This window comes from Artibeus jamaicensis, unplaced genomic scaffold, assembly GCF_021234435.1.
Source record: "Artibeus jamaicensis isolate MK-2021 breed Jamaican fruit bat unplaced genomic scaffold, CSHL_Jam_final contig_548, whole genome shotgun sequence".
Lineage (NCBI taxonomy): Eukaryota > Metazoa > Chordata > Mammalia > Chiroptera > Phyllostomidae > Artibeus > Artibeus jamaicensis.
The window spans coordinates 6,947,978-6,968,565 of record NW_026521883.1 but is presented as its reverse complement, the minus strand read 5'-3'; the positions used below and the strand labels follow the sequence as shown (position 1 = coordinate 6,968,565).

Below are 20,588 nucleotides of genomic sequence, written 5' to 3'. Positions count from 1 at the left end.
TGTTCCTTTATTAACTACTATACTGACTTTGCATAGTAGAAAACACAACATGTTAATTGGATTTAATTAACTATTTTAAATTACACAAACTCCTGACAGCAGACAATAGCACAGGGTACTCATGAGCAATAAAATCGGAGCCAATATTGCTACTTTATTAAAACTTAATGAAACTATTCATAATCTTATTTATCGTTTATAAGAAGAAAACTGTTTATTTTGAAAGCAAAAACGTCTGCTGAAAACGTTTCAGCTAGTTTGAATTTTTGACCATCTAGGTGAAGGTTCAGAAGTTAATACAAGGGTCCACCGTCAGCAGCCTCACAGTTCTGCCGGCTTCTCACCGCACGGATCCCTATTTCAGCCCCATCCCAGTCTTACAAGAGGATGCCAGAAGAGGTCGGTGATTCAATATCCATTCTACGTGTCCAGGCACCTACAGACAGGAGCGTGGAGGTGGGGTTGCGAGCCTGAGTTTGAATTTCAGCTCAGCAACTGATTCTCCCAGGGGACCTCAGATAAGTCCCGTCCTCACTCTGGACGGAGAAGGTTGAACAGACGAGATCACTCAAGTCCCTTCCACTTCTAAAGCCCATTATTCTATAGACTCAATATTGATTTAAGTGGTGGTGCTATTACATATTAGAAGTATTGTGTTTAACTGATATTACTAGAAATGTTTAAGCTTCTGAGCAGATGTGGTTCCTGATGCTATTTTGGTAGCTTTTAAGGATCTTACTTCAATATCTATTATGCAGAAATATGACACTAGAATTAATGTAATTAGTATTTAAACTATGCATGTCTTAGTTCGAATTCCAGTCATGGCGGCACCAGTAGATTCCCAGCTTTTAAGCAAAGATTAAACAAAGGTTCTTTATTTCAGTGTCCCCAGTGCCTAGAACCATATCTAGCCTTTTGCACATACTAAATGTTGGTCAAATGAATAAGCGAATTAAAGAGTGAATGAATGAACAACTAAGGATGAAATGTGCAAAGTAATCTCTTAACTTTTCCCTGCTACTTAATATAATTGGCTGAAGTGTAGAGTGCCTAAGTGGGTCCCTTTTCACATCTCAAATATAACCAAGTGAGGTGGTCTTTAGTAATCTCTATCTCATTTTCTATTTGTTGTCTGGAGGTGTCGTAGAGTTAAAGTTGGTTCGCAAGGGTTCTTCTGGCACCTAGAGCTTCAAAGTCCTGTAGCCCCTATAGCCCGTCTGCTGCCCGGTGGTGGATGGATAGCAAAGCTCAAGAGAACCTAGAGTCATAAGTGACTCAACTTGCCTTGCTTCCCACAAGTGTAGCTATTATTTTCCTAGTTATGAACCATCATTGTTCGGAAATCTTTGTGACACATGCTTTTAGTTAGTTTACATAACCTTGGGTTGGCAAAAAAAGTCCATTTAGTTTTTCTGTAAAATGAAGGGCACATTTTTCATTTCACCAGTAACTTTATTGATTTGGACATTTTTAGTATGCCAGCTATCTCTCATGTGGTAGAACAGTCATTGTTCTCAATTAATATCTCAATTTGATTGCCATCCACTTCAACTGTTCTACCCAATTATGGAGCATCATTCAGTAAGAAATCTCCAGCATGAAACTCAGTAAAACACTTTGACACATTCTATCAGTCATGGCACCCTCTCCATATACTGAACAAATCTTTTTTTGCATTTCAGTTGCATTTTCCCCTTTCTTAAAATAATAAAGCATAATATGCTGAAAATGTTGCATATTTCCTTCCATCTTCAATATTAAAATGGGTATACAAAAATTCACCAATTTTGATGTTTCTTTAAATGCATGTTGCTATGACAGCTGTCCTAGTACAATCTAACAAAATTGTTTCAAATGAAGTTAAAGACAGCTAAGCACTACTAGAGCCATCTTACGGAAAAATACAAACAAACTTTTTGGGCAACCCAGTACTTACTCCCTGGGAATACTGAATAACAGCAGCAGAATTTCTATTTCTTGCTTTATTACCATTTTATATTCTTCCAGATCAGTTAGGATGAATGCAGTAGAGAAAAAATGAATCAATTAATGCTTGCTTTAGCAAAAGGCACAATAAAAAATGCTACAAAACAAAGGTCAATCTAGAAACATGGTAGCTTGGTCTAGAAAAAAATCACATTTTGATCTCTCAATCATCTACCAGAGAACACATGCCTCACCGTGTGTTCCCTGAATACTTGCTACATGTCTGGTTTGTTCAAGGTAATCTGAGCATCAGGAAAGCACAAGTCACAGAAATAGAGACAGTGTCCAGAGTTTTTACATGTTCCTGATGCGTTTAAATGTTACTTAAGCCTCATTTTAGGTCTATACAGTCCAGCAGGAGGTGAAAGGTTAACACCTCCTCAGAAGAAGGAATCATTTTGAAAAATGCAGGGTAAACTTCCCTACTTTTTCTTTTTTTAATATATTGACATTATTTTTTTTTAATTTAATTGTGGTTCAAGTATAGTTTTCTGTCTTTTACTTCCACCCCAGCCAACCTTCCGGGCCTCCCTGTCTCCTTCCCATTTCTCTACTTTTTCTTGGGTTGCCTTGCTAAATCCAAAAAAAGAAACTTTTTTTTTTAATGATAAAAAATATATAGGTCTCACAGTACACAACCCAGACTTTCAATTCAGGCACTTTGTGACCTCAGGCAAGTGGCTCTCTGATGTCGAATAAACTCTAAGCTCTGTAAGCAAGGCATACCCCATCTGCCCCTCCCCCACTCCCATCTCACTGCTTTCTCCACACTCCAGACACACCAGCCTTCTCTCTGTTCCTTGTCAGGTCAAACACATTTTCATATCAGGCCCTCACCAGTACCTTTACCTCTGCCTATAAAAGTCACTTCCTCAAGCATCGGTGTTTTTCCTTCATTGATTATCAATTTGTAATTATATTTGGTGGATTTCTTTAAGGTCTTCTTTGCTACTAGAGGCTCTATGAGGGCTCTCTGGTTTACCCTGCATCCTTAACCCTCAGAGTATAGTTCCTGATACATATTAGGCACTTAACAAATATTGGTTGAATGAATGACAGAATGAATGAATTTCCAATTCCTAATCTATTTAACGGGAAAGTAAGAGTGTTAGTGAAAATTTAATGAGACAATGGTACTAAAGGAGAATTTTCAAGAAGATATAAAATCATGACTCTCGTACAAATATAAAATGAACACTCATCAAGATTGTTTTTAACTCATCAATTGAAAAAGGGCATCTTTAAGATGTTACACTGCTTTAAAGGAGAATCCAAAGAACACACATCTATAGATCTGGAATGTTAAAATAAATTCACAAATGGATGCAAAACTGGATTTTCCCTGGGAGAGTGTCCCTACACCAGATAGAATGTACTTTTATGTCTATAGATATAACTACTTGCATCATTATCAGGGTTTGTTTTTTGAGTTAACCCCAGTCTCTGCAGGGTTATAAAATGGTCTGTTCAGAGGGTAGGTTCAGATGACGCCTGGCAGCTCCAGCATTCCATTCCAAAGGCATCTAGTCATCTCTTTTGATTATTCCAAAACTTAAAAAAAAATAGTATTCTTACAGTCTTCTCCCATTATAATCAAAATGATCTCAAAAAGTTTTTTCACAAGCTAAGGTTAGTCTCATTAGGTTTGGCCTGGTTATTTACACAGAGATAGCAGAAATGTTAATTACCACGTAGACTGTTTTTAAATTGCTCTGCTAGAAGTTGTCATAAGGAATCTCAGATAGAACTTTTCAAAACCTCTATTATTTACTATCCAAAGGCTAGAGATCAAGCCCAAGAAACTCTGCCCACTGAATTTCAATGGAAGGATCTATAAATTTGGGTAAATTCCTTTTTTCTGGAGTGACTTCAAATACCCTAAGATTCTTGGGCCTACAAGAAAGTGACCTTTCTTACCTGTAAATCCGTACCTGGCCAGTTTTTCTGGGAGGTCTTTATAAGCATTGGCATCACAAAGTCACCTCTAGTTGACCTGATTGATAAGCATCATTCTTAAATACTAAATTTCAATTTGTTCAATTATATTGATAATAAAAGGAGAACAGATTCTTACTGACACTGTGCAAACAGCTATATTGCCATTAAAAGTAAGGAAACCCAATGAGAGTTTCTGAATGTGTGAAGTGAAGGGGGCACATTTAAAGTATAGAAGTTTGATTTCCTTATTTTCTGGGAATTTTAGTAATATTCATTTTATATAAACATTATTTCTCTATATAATGCAATCAGAACAGAGTTCCTTTAATTTAAGAGATTTTGTAATCTAATTTATTAATACCATTTGGAGACAGGGAAGCATTCTACATTCACATTGAGAAATAAAGGCCTTTCTGAATTATTGATATATAGACATATAGATATAGAAAAAGCTTATCATTTCCATTCTACAATTTCAGCCACAGATGAAAAATTAACATGTAAAAACAAAAACTTAATGGTCCAGATTATGATTTATTCTACTTTCTTGTGGGCATGAAATTCCTAATTGATTTGAGCTCAAAATACACAAATAGACAAACAACAGGCTATCAAACTACATTCTCCATTGTTTCTTACTCAACAAGGGGTAGATCTCTATAAGACATTAATTTATTTACAGATATCACCAAACCACAGTCATTTTGGCTAACAACAGGAACCGCTTAACAGCCATAAGGGAACCAAAATGAAAGACAAAACACAAAATTAATAGGAGTAATATTTAAATTAGGAAAACAGAATCAACAAATTTCTACTTCCACTTTGAATTCACCTGTGGAAACCAAGAAAAATATGTGCCTGGACTTGGTTCTGCATGGGCTGCACCATTTCTGGCAATTTCAGATGAGTCTTTTGTCTATGTTGATAGGATCTTCAAAACTGTTAAAGCATATTTTTTAAAGTAAAACCATGACTCTCATACAAATATAAAATGAGATCAATGATGTTATTTAACTCATTAATTGAGGAAACCAGTAAGATGTTACAGCTGATTCAAAGAATAATCCAAACAATAGACACATTTACAAAGCAAGAATACTGAAAGAAATTTGCAAATAGATGTCAAACTGGCTTTTTGAGGCTGGGGGAAGAATTGTCCCTTTACGTGAGAAAATTTATTGGCATGTGTATAAACAAGAATTATGTGCATTGCTTTCAGTTTCCTATTAATTAACCTTAATCTCTATAAAATTACAAAATAGATTAGCCAAAACCAAAGGTCAGATCATCTCTAGAGATTCCAGAATTTTAATGAAAAGCTATCTAGTAGTCTCTCCTGCTTATTCCATAGTCTTAACATTTTCTTTCCAATGGTAAATGCACACATGTGTGTTTGTCTAAAAATTAAGTGAATTGCTTCAACCTATGTACTAAAGCAAGGGTTAAAATCATGCTTATATTCTTGGGATTTTCAGAGAATGAAACTCACTCTAGTAATAAAAATACACTGAACGAGAGAGAAAAGAAGCTCTGCTTTTCACTTCTGCAAAAACAGGTGCAGTTCTTGGAAGTGAGATTTGATATTTATATGCGGAAAATATTTGTGAGAACAAAGAATTAATCTAAATGTTTCAAAACAATACTACTAATTTCAAAAAGGCTTCAAGAGTTGTACTTTGGATCAGCAGTTCTTAAGTTTTAAGAGTACAAAAGATGGACCTGGAGTGCATATTCAAAATGAGGTTCCTAGGCCTCAGTTCTAGTGGGTTTCAAACCTCAGGGCATATATTCAATAATGCAGATTCCAAGGCCCTGGCTGCAAAAATTTGGATAGCTCTGGGATGGTGCCCAGGAATCTTCATTTGTAACAAGAAATTTCTCCCCCCACTCCCCCCAGATGATTCTTCAGTATGTAAACTGCATATTTCTTTGGAATCATTGTTTTACAAGTGACATCATCTTTAGCTCTCCAATCCTGCGCTAGTCATTTTTTTCTGAATTCCTATAACACTAGACTTTAATACTCTTAATAATAACCAAACATGGTCATTAGCCATATGTGCCCCTCTTAGAACATGTGCCAACTTCTTCAGTTTAGTCCAGCTTGGTACACAGTTTGTATACCAGGATTTCACCGAGCCCCAGAGTTCTTTACTTTCTTCTTGTTACATGAGAGCAACAAGACGCTAAAGCCCTATCACAGGTTTCTGTCCAGTACTCCCCGAGTTTCTGGGCCTCTGGCTTCAATACAATAGATCTACCTTAATGAAAGTTTTGCTCCTGACAGCAGGCTCTGTTCAATTATTCATTTATTCATTGATTTATTCTTTCTCTCTTTATTTATTTAACAATGTCTCTTGTCCTTAAAAAGCTTGGGTGACAGCCATGCTGACACAGTATGAGTTCTAGGAATTGTAAGTTAGTCGCATTAATACTGACGTGTTGCCCAGGGACACTAAAGTGACCTATTGAGGCATCCACGTCTTCTGGCGATACAAAAACATCCAAAAAGGACTCTTGTAAAACATGGCTCAGTGTAACAACAGAGGTATGGTTTCAAGCACACAAGTTTTCCTTCTTTCAGAACAAAAGACTGCTTTAGTTGTTAAGGCTGTGTATCTGATTTCTCTGAATTTTAAAAGGAAAAACAATATTATCAATAGTTGGAAATGTCATAGCATAAAGAAGTTTTAGTTTGCTTTGAAATGATAATACTACCTCAAAATGAAATGATCTTAGTACAAGTTTATTTCATATTACCACTACTGGAAATGCCTTTTTTTCCTTTGGGTTAGAACTTAAGGCTTAAATATACAGGTGCTGTATATTTATAATATACTATTTTTTCACGCAAAGAATTAAGACACTAGATATATGCTCACAAATAAGATGATGCATTGAGTAAGTTACACTTGTGAAATTTACAGAGCTCAGACTTTGGGGAAATGCTTATAGTTAAACTGATATTCTTCTAATCTTCCTTTTTTAGGGATTTTAAGTATGCTAGAACGAGGATTGATTCCACCAAAAGCAAGCATTACCTTGCAGAATCCACCTATTCTACCCAAAGCAGCTCCTCTGCATAATTTTGATGAAGCACATAAGACTCCCACCGCTGGTAAGACAGTCTGGCCTGTTTGCTTAGTTGGGGATACACAGCAATGACCTCCCACCCAAACCTAGTCTGCCAGCATCCAGCCCTTATCTTCAGTAGTAGGACAAGAGGAAAGCTGTAAGGATTTGGAGTTTCATTTTACCGAATAAAGTAACTTTGGTTTCTTTGTAGAATCCTTCTTAGGGCCTATGTTCTCTCTGTGTTAGAAAGTTGGGCTTTTCAAGGGGGTTGCAGCTTGGTTGGGAAAAGAAGACAAACTTAAATAGATAAACACCAGTACAAAGTAGCACAAGACAAAAACCAAACGGCTGTCAAAGTCTAATGCTGTAGGAGTTCAGAGCAGTGCTGGCTGAGGGGTAAGGTGGTAGAGGAAAACTTGAACAAGGAGGCTGAATGAAATGGGCTGTTTGGGGAAAGAACTAACCTGAGAATCTACTCCCTGTTTGCAGAACTTCAGGTGAGCCATTTACTTTCTTTTAATTAAAAAAATATTTATTACATTTATTAAGGTGGCATTGGTTAACAAAATCATATAGATTTCAAGCATACAATTCTATGATACATCCTCTGTATATTGTGTTGTGCGCATTTAATTTCTTTGGGCTTCAGCTTTCCCCACTATAAAATGGGGGGTTGGGGTTAAATGAGTTAATCTGTTCAACAAATAGTTGTTGAATACTTGCTTTATCCGAGATAGCATTTAGGTGCTGGGGATCCACCAGAGAAAAAGTTAGACAACAGTTCCGCTCTCAAGGTACTTAACATTCTAATGGGAGATGAAGATAAAAACCAGGTAAGTAAATGAGAATTTAAGCACCTGCAGTAAAGTAATAAGTGATAAGCATTAGAAATTAAACAATGTGAATCAGAGAGTGACAAGGAGATGGTTACTTTGCCTGTGAGGGAAGGTCAGTGAATGCCTCTCAGAAGATTTATGAGGCTTGAGTTGAGATCCAAATGATAAGCAGGAGCCAATCATGTAAAGATCTAGGAAAGAGCATTCTGGATATAGGATAGCACAGGTACAAAAAGCCTTGAGGACCAAGGAGGGACTGAGCAAGAAGGATAGTGTGGCTAGAGGGCCAAGAGCAAGGGAGAGAGAGGGAGGAGATGAGGCTGGAGAGGTAAAGAGAGATGACGTGATGTAGGCTAGATCAGAGACTGTGTGTGGTCCTCAATATTCATTCTTCCCTACTTCCACAATAACAGAATTGTGGGTGGGCACCTGTCAGCTTGGCTAAAGACTACATTTCCCAGGCTTCCCTTCAGCCAGATGTATCATGTGATCAGCATCTTGCCCGTGAGAATGTACACACAAGTGGAAAGGAAAACTTCGGACTATACCCTTAAGGAGGAAGGAGCACCGTCTCCCCTGTTCCTTTCCTCTTTCTGGCAGCTGGGATGCAGATGTGGTAGGCAGACACTTTGGAGCCATAGATGAACTCCTTGTTCAGTTTGGCAGAGCTGCCCTGACAGCCTTGGACTATCTTCCTTTTAGCTCGTGTGTGAGAGAAAAATAAACTCTTAATTTGTTCAAACCACTCAGCGTATTTTGGGATTTTTCTTTTTAAATATCCACACTAGAATCAGCATGGCAGCTTTTCAAACCATGATGAAGAGTTGTATTTAATCCTAATTACAATGAGAGCCTACTGAAAGCTCTAGATAATCTACTGAGGTCTGTCTGGAAAAAGTCCTGTCTCCATTAATATAATGAGAATGGTTTGTGTGACATCAACATCAATGTAACCTGGCAGCCAGAGAGTGGACTGGAATACATATATGTGAACAATGATGACTTCACTGTACTAGTCAGTAAGGATGGTAGATGCCACAGAGTGCGCATGTGTGCTGTGTGGTCCTCGCATTCAAAATGAGTGAGTGGAGCAACGAATCTGTATCAAATTTTGTGTTGAACATTCCCTTGTGGAAACTATTCAGATGATTCAGAAGGCTTTCCAGGAGGATGCAAGGAGTGCAGTGCAAATACAAGTGTGACACAAACACTTCAAATGTGGTTGAGAATCTGTTGAAAGTGACCCACGTTCTGGAAGGCCTGCAACAAGCAGAACCCCTGAGAATGTTGAACATGTACAGGCTGCAGTCAACAAAGATCTGCAACTGACAGTGCAAGAACCAGAAGCTGATCTGGGGCTTCCAAGAGCTACTATGTCTGAGATTGTAACAAAGAATCTTGGCATAAAATGTGTTGTGGCAGAATTTATTCTGCAGCTTCTGCTACCAGAGCAGAAAGAACATTGTGCTGCAGTTGCTAATGACTTGATTCAAACCACTAATTAACCAGATTTCCTCAAGAAGGCCATAACCAGAGATGAATCATAGGTCTACAGCTATGAATCAGAAATGAAGGCCCAGTCATCCCAATGAAAGTAGCCTGGTTCTCCATGCTCAAAGAAGGCATGGCAAAGTCACAATAAGATCAAGACCACATTAACTGTGTTTTTTTTGAATGGGAAGGTGTTGTCCATCACAAGTATGCCCTTCCGGTCCAAACGATTAATAAGGAGCATTACCTCAATGTTCTTCATCAGTTGACAGATGCAATGTATTGCATTGAAAATGGCCACAGCTATGGACAACTGGTGATTGGCATCTTCATCACAATGTACTCACTCATGCATTACATCTCATGCAGGGGGGTTTGGAGAAACATCAAATCTCCGAGGTGACTCAGCCACCTCACAGCCCAGATTCGGTGTCCTGAGACTTCTGGCTTTTCTCAAAACTAAAATCACCTTTGGAAGGGAAGATATTTCAGGTAAGTGATGAGATTCAGGGAAATACAACAGGGCAGCTGATGGGGATTCCAACAAAGGATTTTGCAGTGTTTTAAAAGTGGAAAAGACACTGGGAGACCTGTGTGAGGTCCTAAGGTGTCTACTTTGAAGGGGGCTGAGGTGTCTTTGTCCTGTGTACATTGTTTCTTGTATCTTGTAACTTCTTCAATAAATATGTCTATTTTTCATATTACATGGCTGGATACTTGCTGGACAGACCTTGTATATCTTTGCCATCACTCAATATTTTAGCTTTGTTTGTTTTTTAAGTTAGCTATAAGAAGAAAAATGTCTGAGGATCTCATGTAAAACATAATTAAAAACCAATAAAGATCAGAGTGGATATAAAAGAAATAGAACATAAAAAGGCAAGATAAAAGTTTAGTGAAACCAAAAGCTGTTTTTAAACAGGAGGATGAGGTGATCTGATATATATATTGATGAGGTTATTCTGGCTGCTTTACAGACAGTGAGTCATAGGGGAGACTGTGTGGGAGCAAGACTAGTGAAAAGACTATTGTGGTAAATAGGGTGAGGAATGGTGGTGGACTGGAGGAGGGTGGTATCAGTGGGCATGGAGAGAAGTGAACAAATTCCAGTAGTATTTTGGAGGTGGAGCCCGGAGGACTGGCTGGAGGATAGAAGTGAGGGAAAGAGAGGCATCAAGGATACATATGCATGACTGTAGGAGTGAATATGTTTGAATGTGCCCCAGGTCTGTACCCATTCTGTCAATGATGGGAATTTTGGCGGTTTATACTATCAAATGGTTATGAATAATACCGCTCTGAGCACTCTTGTACGTGCCTTTTAATGCACATATGTACACGCTGCTGTTGGATATATATCAAAAAGTAGAATTGCTGAGTCCTAGGGTACACATATGCTCAGATTCCATAGATCTTGCCAAACAGTCTTCCCTGGTGATAAAACTGATTTATTTTCCTGCCAGCAGTATGTGAGAATTTCAGATAACATATATCTTTGTCATCACTTGATATTTTTGGTTTGTTTTCAAAATTTAGCCATCCTGACAAGTCTGTTGTGGTATCTTCTGGTGGGTTTGATTTCTATTTCTCTGATGACCAATAAAGTTGAGCAGTTTTGTGATGTGTACTAACCATTTGAGGATCTATTTTTTAAAGTGACTTAAGGCTTTAACCTATTTTTTAAAATGCATTGTATATTTCTTTTTCTTAGTTATTTATAGGAATTAATTATATTTTCTGGGTACTAATCTATTATCAGTTATATAAATTGCAAACAATTTTTCCTACTCTGGCTTGGCATTTCATATTCTACTGGTGCCCTATTTTAATTAAACTTCCGAATTTGTGATAATTGTAGATTCGCATTAAATTGTAAGACATGGAGAAACCTCTTGTACTCCTCACTCAGTTTTCTCAAAAAATAACACATTGCAAAACTCTTATACAGTATCACAACCAGGGTATTGAAATAGCCAAGATACAAAATTTTCATCAACATTTAAAACTTCTACCTTTTTAAAGACGGTATTTAAAAAAGTGAAAAGAAAAGCTACAGGTTGAAAGTTAATATTTCAAAACACATACTTAATAATTTTTGTCCAGAAAACATAAAGAACTCTCAAAACTCAGTAATAAGAAAACAAGCAACCCAATAACATAATAGACATAAGATTTGAACACACATTTTACCAAAATAGATATGCGGACGGTAAATAGATAAATAAATGCTTAACATCATTAATCATTAGATAAATATAAGTTAAAACAACTTGTAATAAATTTAAGACAACTGAAATTTGTCAAACTTCTTTTCTGACCACAATGTTATGAAATGAGATATCACTTACTTACAAGAGCAAAACTGGAAAATTACAAGTATATAGATTAAACAATATACTTGTAAAAAACCAATGGGTCAAAGAAGAAATCAAGAGAAAAATTTAAAAATATTTTGGAACAGGCCCTGGCTGGTGTAGCTCAGCGGATTGAACACAGGCGAACCAGAGGATCGCAGTTCAGAAGATAGCAGTTCAATTCCCAGTCAGGGTACATGCCTGGGTTGCAGGACAGTTTCTAACAGGGGACACACTAGAGGCAACCATACATTGATAGTTCTTTCCCTCTCTCCTTCCCTTCCCCTCTGAAGATAAATAAATAAAATATTTTAAAAAATATTTTGAAACAAATAAAAACACAACATACTAAAACTTATGAGATACAGCAGAAGCAGTTCTGAGACGTAGATAGCAATAAACATCTATATTAAGAAAAAAGAAAGATCTCAAATAAACAACTTACCTTTACATCCCATGGAGCTAGAGAAAGAAGAACAAACTAAGCCCAAAGTTAGAAGGAAGAAGCTAACAAAGATCAGAGTGAAAATAAATGAAATAGAGACTTGAAAGACAAGAGAAAATATCAATTAAACTAAAAGCTGTTTTTTAATTAAAAACAAAATTGGGAAAACTTTAGCTAGACTAAAGGAATAAAAGAGAAAACTCAGGTAAATAAAATCAGAAATGAAGGAGGAAACATTACAACTGATAACACAAATATTAAGGATCTAAGAAACTACTATAAACAATTATACATGAAAAAAATTAGATAACCTCAAAGAAATGTATAAATTCCTAGAAACATAAACCTACCCAGTCTGAATAATGAAGAAATAAGAAATCTGAACAGGCCAATTACTAGTAAGGAGGTAGAATCAGTTATCAAATACCTCTTAACCAATAAAAGTCTAGGACCAGATGGCTTCACTGGTGAATTACACTGAGCACTTAAAGTTAATACCAATCTTCAAATTCTTCCAAAAAAATGGAAAAGGAGGGAACACTCCAAAACTCGTTTTATGAGGCAAGCATTACCTTTATATTAAAGCCAGACAAGGACACTACAAGAAAAGAAAATTGCAGGCCAATATACCTGATGAGGATAGATGCAAAAAATCCTTAAAATAATTGCAAACCGCCAGCACATTAAAAGGATCATACACCATGATCAAGCGGGCTTTATTCCTGGAATTCAAGGATAGTTCAACATATACCAGTAAATAAATCTTATTTATATACAATAACAAAATCAATGGTAAAAATCATATGATCATTTTAATACATGCCGAAAAAGCACTTGGTGAAATTCAACATCGTTCCATGATAAAAAAAAAACAAAACAACTCTCAACAAATTGGATATAGAAGAACTATACAATATTTTGATATAATAAAGCCATGTATGACAATTAATGTTATACTCAATGGTGAAAAGCTAAAAACTTTTCCCTCAAGATCAGGAACAAGACAAAGATGCTCATTCTTAATACTTTATTCAACACAGAAGTGAATAAAGTCTGGAAGTCCTAGCCAGATCAATTAGTCAAGAAAAAGAAATAAAGGGCATTTAATCAGAAAGAAGTAAAACTGTCTCTACAGATGACATGATATTGTATACAGAAAACCTTAAAGATGCCACCAAAAAATGATCAGACCTAGTAAATTAAATTGGTAAAGTTGCAGGATAAAAAAAATCAATAAACAAATATTAGTTGCATTTCTATACACTAAAACCCAACTATCAAAAAGAGAAACATTTTAAAAATCCCATTTAGAATTATACCAAAAAGAGTAAAATATTTAGGAATAAGTTTAACCAAGGAAGTGAAAGATCTGTACTTTGAAAATTACAAAACATTGATGAAAAAACTGAAGAGGACACAAATAAATGGAAGAATATTAATATAGTTAAAATGGCTATATATAGTTGGAAGATATAACATACTTAAAATGGCTATATAATTAACAGTTAAAATGGCTATACCACTCAAAGCAGTCTATAGACTCAGTGAAATCCCTATTAAAATTCCAATGGCACTTTTTCATAGAAACAGAAAAAAAATCTAATTTTCATATGCGACCACAAGAGACCCCAAATAGCAAAAGTAATCTTGAGAAAGAGAACAAAGCTGGAGGTATCACACTTCTTGATTCCAAACTATATTACAAAGCTCTAGTAATCAAAATAGTAAGGTACTGACACAAAAACAGGCACATAGATCAATGGAATATAACAGAAAACTCAGAAATGAACCCATGTTTTCATGGTCAATTAATTTTCAGTGAAGGGTCCAAGAGCATTCAATGAGGAAAGAATAATCTCTTCAATAAATGGTGTTTAGAAAACTATACAATCACATTAAAAAGAATGAAACTGGACACCTCTTATACCATACAGAAAAATCAGTTCAAATATTATTAAAGATTTGAACATAAAACCACTAGGAAAATTGCACAGGAGGGTTAGCTCTTGGCAGTGATTTTTTGGATTTGCAACAAAAGCAAAGGAAACAAGAAATAAATAAATAAACAAGTGAGCCTACATCAAACTAAAATTCTTCAGGCTCAGCAAAGGAAACCACCAACAAAATGAAAAGGCAGGCTATGGATTGAGATAAAATATAGGCAAATCACATATCTGATAAAGGTTTAATATACAAAATATACAATAAGCTCATATAACTCAATAGCAAAAAAATAAATATCCCAATTAATTAAAAAATGAGCAAAGGATCTGACTATACATTTTTTTCAAAGAATAAAAACATATGACCAACAGGAACACAAAAAGGTGCTTAAATTGCCATCGCGGATCATCAGGGAAATGCAAATCAAAACCACAATGAGATATCACCTCACACCTGTTAGAATGGTTATCATCAAAAAGATAAATAACAAATGGCCAGCGAGGATGTGGTGAAAAGAGAATCATTGTACACCATTGGTGGAAATGTGAACCAGTACAGCCACTATGGAAAACAGTATGGAGCATTCTCAAGAAATTAAAAACAGTTTCTGGGTATTTATCCAAGGAAAATGAAGTCATTATCTTGAAAGATGTCTGTACATCCACGTTCATTGCAGCATTATGCACCGTAGCCAAGGTGTGGATACAAGTGTCTGTCGATATGTGAATGAATAAAGAAAATGTGATGTATGTAAATATAGGTAAAATACTGATACATAATGGAATATTGTTTAGACTTAATAAAGAAGAAGATCCTGCCATTTATGACAACATGGCTGTAAGTGGAGAATATTTTGCTAAGTGAAATAAGCAAGACAGAGAAAGACAATTACTGCATGGTGCGTGGTGCCACTTACATGGGAAATCTAACAAAAAGAAAAACAAGGTTAAACTCATAGACACAGAGAGTAGAAAAAACTCACAGAAACTGAATAAAAAAGGGGTTGCCAGGGACTTAAAGGATCTGATGTACAACATGGTGACTATGTTTTACTATAGTTTATAGTTGGTAACACTGTACTATAGAAATGAAATTTGCTAAGAGAGTAGAACTTAAATGTTCTCACTGATAAAGAAAAAGTTAAATATGTGAGGGGATGGATGTATTCACTAACTAGATGAGGGGACCCTTTCACAATGGACACATTTATCAGAGGACCATGATGCACACTTAAATTATCTTACATTGTTACCAATTAAGCTCTCAACAAAGAAATTTTATTTAGAAGGCACAGAAATCATTTTTAAATGAAAAGACAGATACCATTGATACACAGAATATTTTTAAAGTTATATTATGATTATGCCAATCTTTCAATGAAGTGAAAATTTTCCTAGAAAAGTCTAAACTGCCAAAATTAACTCAAGGAAAAAATATGAAACTTAAAGAACACAATTTCATTAGATAATTTGAATTGGTAGTCAAAAATACCTCTCTCTTAAATACACACATGCACACACAAAAATATTCCAGAGGAAAAATGGCTTCAGGCTTTTTATAGGCAAATTTGCCAACTTTTAAAGGATCAGGTAGTTTTTATCTTATACTATTCCAGAGAAAGAGAAAAGAAGGTAAGCTTACCAACTGATTTTATGAAACCAAAACTGGTTTGATACCAAAACTGGGGAGGATAGTGCAAGAAAAAATAGAGAGATAAATTTTAGGAACATTCTAAATAAAAGTTAGTATTTTTCAAATTCATCATGTTCTAAAAAGAATGTAAGAAAGATTGAATATTACAAAAAGCTAGTGATAATCTACCATTGTAACAAATTAAAAAAGAAAAACCCCATCTATGGTCATCTCAATCTATGCCAAAAGGAAAAAAAATCATCCAGTATAACTCAATATTTATAAGAAAGGGAAAAAACCCTCTGGGCAGAGTAGAAGTAGAAGAGAATATTCTGAACCTGATTATTGTTTTGATCTAAACCCCAAAGCAAATGATATTCCTAGTAGAGAAACTTTAGAAGAATACTATGTCTCTGTTAAAAGTAGAGATAGTTCAAGGATGACCACTACTGCCACCACTAGTGAGCCCTGTCCTTGAGGCCCTAGCACACGCAATAAGGCAAAGAGTGGCGGGCGGGAGGGGTAGAGGTCAGGAATGCATGTGACTGCAAATACCGGCAACCTCAACTACTGGTGGCTTAAAATAATAAGGCTCATTTGACTCATACACAAGAAGTCAGGAAAGCAGGCAGACCAGGGCTGGTGGTGCTGATTAAAGGCTCTCTTTCTGCTTCATAGTCTTCAGCCTGAGTGCATCCTCATGCTTGCCACCTCTTGGCTCGAAGGGGTCTCCTACAGATCTGGGTCTAAATGTACACATTCCAGCCGGGAAGAGGAGAAACACAGTGGAATCCCCTGCGTGGACTTCCCCTGACAACTCACTGGTCCCGTGGCCACTGTGAGCTACAAAGAGTGCTGGCGAAGTGAATGTGCAGGCGCACGATCAGGGTCAGGATTTGGGACATACACTATACACTTAGCGTGAGGTTATCCTCGGCCTAAGCCATTCATAAAAATTCTGTTCTTTATTGGATATTAACTATATTTAATATTCAGGCTATACTTACACTAAAATGTTGTATGTTGTTTATTTAAAATTAAAATTTAACTATGTGTTCTTAAATTTTTTTAAATTGGCAACCCTAGGAGCTAGGCATATTGTTACCCTAAAAATACTGGGGTTCTAAAATCAGCTTAAAGAGGGGGATGGCTACTTGGCGGCCACATCAGTAGCTGCCAGCAATGCATACAGGTTTGACCAGAAAGACAAGTTTTTGCCTCCTGGCATTAACTGGAAAAATTTATCATACAGACTTTTCTAGAAGGGAAATTGAGTAACGAAATTGGAAGTACCTTAGCATACAGTTTTGTTGACAATGCAGACACATTCTTCAAATGCATGTGTCCCACAAAACCCAAGGTTACATGAAATTATAATTTAGTGACAGAATTTCTGCAGGTGACTAATAAAAATTTTTTAATTGAGATATCATTAACTATGGATCATCCATATGAAATTACACTTTTTTAGATCTTTATCCTACCAAATTTTATAAACATCTTACTTTAAAAATTATGCCCACTTGAAAACTTGTCAGCTGCTATTTTTGTCTCAGTAGGGGAATTTAATCATAAATTTCACTTGGCTGAGAGATCCTGAAAATTAAAAGATGGCCTGTATAGAGATAATAAGCTTTATGGGCAAATCTGTGGATTCCAGGCAGTATGGGTGCAGAGTCTGGACTGGCCTTCAGAAGTGTGGGGGGGGGGGGCTAGTCCAAGTGGATCACAGGACAGAAGAGCACAGAAGTCAAGGCTAAAACTCTTAGGCTTAAAGTGGAGTCTTCATTCGCTATTGCTGACTGCCCAGGCTCAGAGATGTCAGTGGGCAGTCTCATGGTCAAGGAGGCTCCCTGGAAGCCGGGGAAACCAGAGAAGTGGTAAAACTGAGTTGGTCCGATGCAACAAACAAATCTGCTTTGCGGAGATGATTTCTAGTGATAAGACTCTGGAATTCCTGCTACTGTTTAAGAGATTGCTGAAGATATTCACTGCAGCCCGCTCCCGGCAATGTGAGAGAACTGGGTTCTCAAGGTGTGAGATTCCACACTATGTACTGATGTGCTGTATTTGATCACCAACTGTCAATTCGTTCCCAGATTGTTGCTAAAAACTGACAGAAAAGGGGTAGACTAAGGAGGTGAGTGGAAGGAATCCTCACTTATTGGACTCACTAAATTGGACTCAACTAGCTATTTATATAAATTATTTGTTCTCTTTCTTGGAAAGAGTAGTGTGAGGATTTCTCTTCCCCGAGATTGTCAGACTTGGGCTGTTTGTAAAGGGCAGACGGATTTTCTGCCAGGTGACTGCAGGGATGTGATTCTCTCCCAAGAACTGTCCAGGGTGTGGGCTACATGCCACACGTGAACGAGATGCTGTGGACTAGCGTGTCCTCTGAAAGTTGTTGCTCATAGGTTTCATTAATTTCAAAATAGTATTTAGTGTGTTTTTAACTTGAATTCTCTCCCCAAACCATTTAAATTCTTTAGAATCAGTTTTTAATGACTACACAATAGAATAGTCCATCATGTATAGTGACATGAATTTACCTTTTCAAAAACTTGGCTATTTAAGGAAATCTTAAAGTGACACATTTTTGTAAGACAAATAGTACCCTCTAATTTGCCTGCTTTTAAAATTTGCCTTTTCGCCCAGGCAGTTTGCAGAAGGCAAGCTGACCTCATATTTTCTGATGGAACTGTTGCCTCCCATGCCTTTTGCTTTCCTGCTGGAGTTAGTGAAGCTCCCAAAGATTTCATTGAATTGGTCTGGGAAAGACTAATAGTGAACAGTCAGTGGGTGACCGAGTCACCTGACTTTCGGGGCACAAACGCAATAGCATTAAACCAGTGACTCGATCTCCCTTTTCGAAAGAGGTAACTTTGCACCGTCTTCACCCGACAGCCCATTTAACTGGAGCTGAGAAACCACAGCAGGTTCCAGAAGCCACGAAGATGTCTCCCAGGAAACATAGACCAAAGGTATTCCCATTCCTAGCTAATGGAAGAAAACTGTTCTTAATCATAATATTCTCGGTGAGATTTTTGGTAGTACACGTATGTTAAAGAATTATACCTTTCACATAGAAGTAAATACTCTTTCAGCGGTTTCTGGGATGCATTTGATTTTACCAGGGGGATTGTTACACAGGTAAACTCAATCGTGACAGTATCAGTCACGTCAAATTATTGTGAAATGAATTAAATGATTGGGTCAACCTGTACGGCTAGCTGGTTGACAGTCCCAGAGTCCGGAACACAGTAGCTAGTGCTTTGTATCCAAATTTGTGTTGCATGGTGTATGTTATTGTGATGTTTTGCTGTTTTTCACTTGTCTTTGAGCCAAAGATAAAAAAGCAAGCTCTCCAATTCTGCACGGTTACTGTAGTGAAGAAGGGGAAGGAATTTTATGTCCTCTGACATTGGGAGGACAGTACACCGTGTACATCATGGTGTACTCAGAGTACACCACGTTCATCTCCACAGAGATTCTCCTGGCTTAAAGGTGCTGGGCTCTTGGAGCTTGCTTTCTTATGTTTATGAGGCACAGACTGACTTGTGATAATTGAAACTTTTCACCCTAGAAAGGAGACAGCTGGCAGTGTCTTTTTTTGGGCTTACCCTCTGTGGTCATGTTTACAGCTGCTCCCTTTTAAAAAAAGAGAGAGAGAGAAATCAAAGAGCGGCACAGAAGAAATTAACCCCAGCGTGTCTACACAGTACGACTGTTACCTGTTCTCCCCAGACCTTCATCTTTTAACACCCAAATCCTCCTCAAGATGTGTTCACTGGATCTGCAGCACTGGTGGGCTGTTTCCTCTTAAGAGATTTCCAAGCTGTTTATGTAGCAGCATGTCATGTGACACCCCAGTTGCCATGGCAAATATTTGTGTTTCATGAAAAATGTGGGTTAAAAAAAATCAATGTAAATGGCCAAATCCCAAGACACACAGGCCTTCAGGCTAGCGTTTGGCCTGCACCATTATTGTTTCAAACTCAGCTGTTTAACAGGCTGTGCGAAGGCCACGGGCTAATGTGCATAATGGGAACAAGCAGGGGCACCTGTTTCGATTCTCACCGTGTTCTAGCTCTTGGGGCCCACAGTTCTGCAGATAACAGATCTACAGGTAATCCAAAACAACTAGGTTTTAAGCAGTAAAGCTTAAAAATATTTTCAATGACGTTTTCTGAATTAAGCCTGCCTTTAATTTCCCATTGACTTCAGAAATCTTTTTCCCTACTGCTAAAAGCAGTAGTGGTTAAAGATTCCTTCCTGTGGTCTTGAACTGTCACATTTCTGAACTGACTCCTCAGTAGTAAATGTAATTATTCGTGTGCTCTGCGAAAAGTGCCCTAGCACGGAAGTTAAAAGGCTAAGAGAAAGCCTGTGATGCGCCCGGCCTGTCTGAGAGCCGGAGGAGACCTCAGATCAGTCCCTGCCACGGGGCAGTGTGCTGCACACCGGGAAGCCCTTCCTTCTAAATATTTCTCTGTGGGTCCCGTGAAAGTGGGACTTGGCATCTGGTTATAGTTGTTTTTGCAAATATTTACTTTGTCAAACTCTTTCTTCAAAGCAAGCAGGGCCTTTGGCAAGCAGAGCATCACTGTCTGGGGTGAGCAGGGTCTTTGTAACTATTAGCTTCTGCCTTCACGGAGACGGGGAACGGGCTGGCCCAGCGGGAGAAGCTGGGCCAGTGGGGTTGGGATCAGGAGACTGCGCCTCCTATTTGTTTTGTAAAATTGCCCATGAGAGTCATTTTGATTTAAACTGTGTCTCATTCTTCATTGTAGGGGAGAGGCAGAAGGTCAAGAGGACATCATGAAAAGAAGGTCTGTAATTGGTGTGACTCGTTGAAATCTGGGGTCTGTCACCTGGTGT

The 20,588-nt window shown here is 37.3% G+C and overlaps 2 protein-coding genes across 2 annotated transcripts in view; both read left to right on the top strand.

Annotated features, from left to right (window-relative positions):
- Positions 1 to 407, top strand: part of LOC119057034 (IQ domain-containing protein H-like) — a 57,916-nt gene extending 57,509 nt beyond the window's left edge. Inside the window, exon 7 of the mRNA XM_053670132.1 lies at positions 279 to 407. Coding sequence (XP_053526107.1) covers positions 279 to 407 — 129 coding nt within the window. The remainder of the gene's footprint in view (positions 1 to 278) is intronic.
- A 6,523-nt stretch (positions 408 to 6,930) lies between these two features.
- Positions 6,931 to 20,588, top strand: part of LOC119057033 (IQ domain-containing protein H) — a 121,719-nt gene continuing 108,061 nt past the window's right edge. The window contains exons 1-3 of the mRNA XM_053670131.1: positions 6,931 to 7,048; positions 19,814 to 19,836; positions 20,501 to 20,539. Of these exons, the coding sequence (XP_053526106.1) occupies positions 6,931 to 7,048; positions 19,814 to 19,836; positions 20,501 to 20,539 (180 nt within the window). The remainder of the gene's footprint in view (positions 7,049 to 19,813; positions 19,837 to 20,500; positions 20,540 to 20,588) is intronic.